This window comes from Nannospalax galili, unplaced genomic scaffold (genome assembly GCF_000622305.1).
Source record: "Nannospalax galili isolate Female #2095 unplaced genomic scaffold, S.galili_v1.0 scaffold1119, whole genome shotgun sequence".
Lineage (NCBI taxonomy): Eukaryota > Metazoa > Chordata > Mammalia > Rodentia > Spalacidae > Nannospalax > Nannospalax galili.
In genome coordinates this window covers 717,952-723,656 of record NW_008343597.1, presented here as the reverse complement: position 1 = coordinate 723,656, position 5,705 = coordinate 717,952, and the positions used below count along the sequence as shown (strand labels likewise).

General features: G+C 43.8%; 1 protein-coding gene across 1 annotated transcript in view; it reads left to right on the top strand.

Moving 5' to 3' along the window:
- LOC103739496 (dehydrogenase/reductase SDR family member 2, mitochondrial-like) overlaps positions 1 to 3,874 on the top strand; it is a 39,732-nt gene extending 35,858 nt beyond the window's left edge. Inside the window, exons 5-8 of the mRNA XM_029566843.1 lie at positions 2,656 to 2,712; positions 2,996 to 3,130; positions 3,434 to 3,489; positions 3,763 to 3,874. Of these exons, the coding sequence (XP_029422703.1) occupies positions 2,656 to 2,712; positions 2,996 to 3,130; positions 3,434 to 3,489; positions 3,763 to 3,874 (360 nt within the window). The remainder of the gene's footprint in view (positions 1 to 2,655; positions 2,713 to 2,995; positions 3,131 to 3,433; positions 3,490 to 3,762) is intronic.
- Positions 3,875 to 5,705: the final 1,831 nt, after the last annotated feature.

The following is a 5,705-nucleotide window of genomic DNA, read 5'->3' as shown; positions in this document are numbered from 1 at the left end:
TTCCTGTATGATGGGGGGACTATCCACCTAGTAAATCAAAAATTAGGGCAGAGTTCTAGCATTTTCAGACAAACAAAAATAGTATCTATTACTAGAAGACCATCACTAAAAGGGGTTCTGAATGATGTACTTCAGGCGGAAGGAACGGAACCATCCCGAACGGAACCATCCCATAGGTACAACCTGAGGCAAAAAAAATGAAGGCCCAGAAAGCAGCAGCATACGAACAAACCAAAGCACCTACAGCAGAAAAGTGATGTTTCATGGGGTTGAAAATAGCAAAAGAGTTCTAGCATTTTCAGACAAACAAAAATAGTATCTATTACTAGAAGACCGTCACTAAAAGGGGTTCTGAATGATGTACTTCAGGCGGAAGGAACGAAACCATCCCATAGGTACAACCTGAGGCAAAAAAAATGAAGGCCCAGAAAACAGCAGCATACGAACAAACCAAAGCACCTACAGCAGAAAAGTGATGTTTCGTGGGGTTGAAAATAGCAAAAACATGCCGGGCGTGGTGGCGCACGCCTTTAATCCCAGCACTCGGGAGGCAGAGACAGGCAGGTCTCTGTGAGTTCAAGGCCAGCCTGGTCTACATAGTGAGTTCCAGGACAGCTGGAACTACAGGGAGACCCTGTCTCAAAAAGATAAAAATAATAATAATAATATTCAAACCAGAAAGACAGAAATTGAGCTGCACTGTTAAAAGGGTTTCGTTTGTTTAGTCAGGGTAAGAATTACTAAACTTTGGTTGCCTGGACAGCCCTGATTTACTTCCTATGGAGACAGGTCCAACAGTGTCAACAGAGTGCAAAGTACATTTTCAAACTAGTAAGTGGGTAGAGAAATAATCCAAAAGAAACTAAAATGGATAAACAAAAGGAACCGGGGGGATTTAAAGATCACAGAATTAAATGCTAGATATTAATCCCAGTATATCAGTAACTGTAACTAAAATCTTAAAACTTTTGAACTAAGTAGGGCTAGAAAAGATAGCTCAGTAGGTAAAGTGATTACTTCACAAGCACTAGGATCTGAGTTTGGTCCACAGAACCCACATAAAAAACGCCAGGTTTGGGGGTGCACACTAGTCCATTTCGGTATTGGAGCCCCTAGCCAGTCTAGCCTGTGTGGTGAGCTGGGACATTGAGATATCCTGTCTCAAAGGAAATGTACAGCGTGTAGGAACAACACCCAAGATTGTCCTCTGGGCTTCACACATGCATACAAGAGCACCAAACACACACACACACACACACACACACACACACACACACACGAGAGAGAGAGAGAGAGAGAGAGAGAGAGAGAGAGAGAGAGATGTTTGAGCTAGAATTTTTAATCAAAGTAGTTTTTAATGTGATTATACAGCAATGGTACAATTTAGCCAAGTTTCTTTTCTGTCAGCTGTTCATAATGCTAAGAAGGAAGTATTCCAGGGTAATCAGAGGAGTGGGAAAAGCTGTGAATCAAGACATTGTTCAAGAGGGGCAGGCCAACTCTAACACAGCAGGAAAATAGCTCAACTTCTGGCTTTAAAGTTCCATTTTTTAAATCTCTCTTATAGACATCGAAGTAAAAGCGTGTCTTTCTAGATGGACAACCGTGATCAACTATCTCATTTATGTTACCTAAAACTGGAATGTGCGGGGAAGAGGGAACGCACAAAAAGCAGCCGGATAAGACACAGGGCAGAAATCACTGGGAAGGAGGGCAGGTCGAGCTCTGTGGTAGAATGCCTGCTCAGCCTGTAAGGCCCTGGGGTTGCGCCTTAGCACTGGGAAGAAAGGAAGCAAAGAAGGAGGGGAGAGGGGAGGACCAAAATACAATACACAGAACCAGAAAACCAAAAAAAAAGGTTTTAAAAATAACTAGTAGTTGATAGGTAAAAAGTTGGCGGAGAATGAGCGAATGGAGGAGGAGGCACCAGGACACAGATAAAACTCCATCTAAATAGGGTTTATTAGCAAGGGAACACATGGGACAGATTCCTGGGTGTCTGCCTGGGCCTTGAGCTGGGGTCTTTTAAAAAGGGAGGCTTCTGCTTTCTGCAGAAGGCGGGGAGATGTATTTTTTTTTAAGTTGTGGGGGGAGTGGGAAAGCAGGACTGTTAAAACCTGTTCTCTTTAGAGATCAAAGGGGAAGCCTGCTGTGTTGGCCAAACAGTGGAGAAAAGTCTGCTTCTCTTGACTTCAAAGACCAAGGTGCTTATCAGCTAGGTTCCCTTTTCTCAGGAGCATGAGGAGTCCTTGGGATCCTGTTGGTGAGGGGGCAGGGCTATCTGAACCTTAACAGTAGTTTGACAGATTTCTAGTGAAATTGATCAAGGGGTAATGAAACAATTTTTTGAAATTATATCCCTTATCAAAACTAATTCAAGAAAGCATAGGAAATATTTCTGGTGTTACTGTTCAATAATTGTAATTTAAAGTCAAGATATTTAGTCATAATTTCCTGCAAAAGCAGAATTCAGATATAGATGGCTTCTGACAATGTGACTTCAGATACACCATCGAGGACCTTAGGGAAAACGGAGACAATCCTACAGTCTTCTCCCTCACTCAAGTCCCCTGCACTCCTCCTCCACATGCCCTCCCTTCTCGGTCACACCCAGGATAGCTGTCTTCAGCTTACGTTGCACTGTCTCTTTATCTTTCCAGACAAGGTTCAGTGGTCCTGGTGTCCTCAATTGCAGCATATACCCCAATTCCTGTAAGTACGGCCATATGAGATACGAGAAATTTTCATCCAGAAAACCTAGTGCATGGAAATAGCCATTTAACAACACCTCCCTCAGAACTACTCAACCACACAGATCCTTCATTTTCTATAAGTGCACTTAAGTGGGAGCATGGTACCATCCCTCTGGGTGTCATCTTCCAGAGCTGATGATCAGAATGCATTACTAGTATGAATTCCCTGGCCTCAGGAAATACAAGTGAACCTCCCTTGTCTCAATTCCAGTCTATCCATCTCACTTTCTTTCTGTGCTCAGTGCCTAGGGGTGTACAATGTCAGTAAAACAGCATTGCTGGGCCTCACCAAGACTCGGGCAGTGGAGCTGGCACCAAAGAACATCTGTGTGAACTGCCTAGTACCAGGAATAATCAACACAGACTTCAGCCACTTGGTGAGGACCAAGGGCAGGCAGCTCCTCTTCTACACACTACGGTGCCTGTCACTTGTGGGCAATGCCCTGCAGAGACCTGCGCACTTAGGCTTAGACTTTGGGACTCTTGTTCAGATGCTCTCTGGTCCACAGCCTTCAAGTTGCACATTAGAATCAAAATGATCTGCAAAGATCATGCCAGAGTGTCCCACAGATGCCATACACACACACACACACACACACACACACACACATCATGCATGATGTAGCGCCTGAGTGACTGCATCTTGCATGAACAGTACTAACCTTTGACACTGCTTTTAGACTGTTGAAGACCAAGCTTTTATGGAAAGTATGAAGAAAATTTATGGACTGCAGAGGTCGGTGAGGCAGTTTCCCTTGCAAATATGAATTAGCATGACCTCATAAAAAAATCAAAGATCATAGTCTATGCTCTCAGATCACTTCCCCTTCCCCTTTTGGGGATCTGAAGCTCCCCTGAGGTCTGGGGTGGCCTCTGCAGTTCCCGGAAGAGCCCCTACATCTTCACTTGTAGCTCTTGGCTCATCTCCATGGGTCTTGATTCCACAGAGTCACATGAAAGCTCAGGGCTGGAAGGCAAAGCATCATTGATCTCATCTCTTTCCATGCAGAGTGGGGCAGCCTGAAGATTGTGTGGGACTTGTATCCTTCCTGTGCTCCCCAGATGCCAGCTACATCACTGGTGAGAGCATTGCTGTGGCTGGCTGGTCCCCCCACCTCTGAAGGGTCTGAGGGCAGTGCATGGGCTCCCCTCCCCATGCCAGAGCCTAGGGCCATCCATATGCTGCAACACTTCAAGGATAAGCCTGTGCTCCAAATGTGCATACTTTGGTTCAAAACTTACACTAATGAAAGTAATAAAAGTCCTCAGAAAAGAATTTGTAATATGAAATGATCAACCAAACAATGTCAGTTTGCCAGGGAAAAAGTGGGGCTTGAAAAATCTTGATAAAGGGAAGAGGTAAAGTTAGGTAGAGAGAGAGCTGGAGGTAAGGAGAGCATGTTACTGAACGCTTTCACATGGATTACCTAGCAGGTCTATGAATCTGACATTTTTCTTTGTGTTAATTTTTAAGAAATACTTTTATTGCTCCTTTAAGAATTTTGTACAGTGTATTTTGACCCTATTTAGATCCCCTTCCCCATCTCCACCCCACCTTACTATCTCCCTGACTTCACTTCCTTTATTATTTTTCTTTTTTGTTATATTTTTATTGATTCTTTGAGACACATGGTTACAGTGTATATTTAATGTATTCATCATTCACCCCCAACTTCCCCAACTCCTTGTTTAATGTTCCTTTTTTATCTCTAGAAGTTCAGTTAGGTGTTTTACATTTTCTGTAGGGCATAAGTGAAGGTACACTGGGCTTATAGAAGAGGAATAGAGAAATGATGGAAAACTTCTTGGTGCCTGGGAGCAGGAAAGTCATTTTTTTAAAGGCCTGTTGTTTTAGTTACCTTAGTTACTTTCTATTACTGTGATAAAACACTGACCAAAACCAGCTTCGGGAGGAAAACATTTATTTCATCTTACTCTTCCAAGTTACAGTCTATCACTGAGGGAAGTTAGGGCAGGAACTCAAAGCAGGCACCTGGAGGCAGGAGCAGAAACGGGCCACAAAGAACCACTGTTTACTGGTATGCATCCCCGACCTTGGTCAGTTACCCTTCTTATGCAGCCCAGGCCCACCTACCCAGGGACAGCACCACCCACAGTGGGTTGGTCTCTCCTGCATCAATTACCAATTAAGAAAATGCCTCACTGACATGGCCACAGGCCAATCTGATGGAAGAAATTCCTCAGCTGGGGTTTCCTCTTTCCAGATGTCTCTAGTTTTTGTCAAGTTGACAAAAAAAAAATAATAATAATAATAACCAGCATACCTATCAAGCCTAATTTGTGTGTTCCAAATATTCTTGGGTATGGGTTCATCCTCTGGAGCCTGGTCAAACTATACAGCATCACACCCTGGAAGAAAAAGACTCTTCCTCTCCCAGCAGCTATCAATTACCACTAGTTCCTCAGACCAATAGTTACTAATAGTCCCTTCCACCGTGATGTGTTGGTGTGTTAAAACTTTTCTTCCTATAAGTTTATTACCTTTGTATTTCGTATAGTGATGCAAAGCTGACTAAAACATAGAATGGGCCGTTGATACTTTCTTCCTGGAAACTCAATTCCAGGGTCCTCCAGAGTCCAAACACTCTCAGATAGTTGACACAAACTGTTACCGTCTCTATTTCAGGTGGGTCCAAAGCATCATCCTCTGGAAGGAGCAGAAAGACACAACTCAGTGGCCCTCCGGTGAGGTTGGCTCTGGCTCTTATGGAAAAACATAAGAAATAACAGAATACGAAACGGAGCAAGAGGAAAGGGAGACGTGGAGAAAGGAGTTAGGCTCAGACAGGAGCATTTGGAGACCACATCTGTAAGAAGCAGCACGATTTTCATATCCAGACGGACCATCTGAGGACACCCACCCCAAATGCTAAACCAGTGAGTTGGCATACTGGGATTAGCCCATTAAAGGTCCAGAGAATGTGTACATGG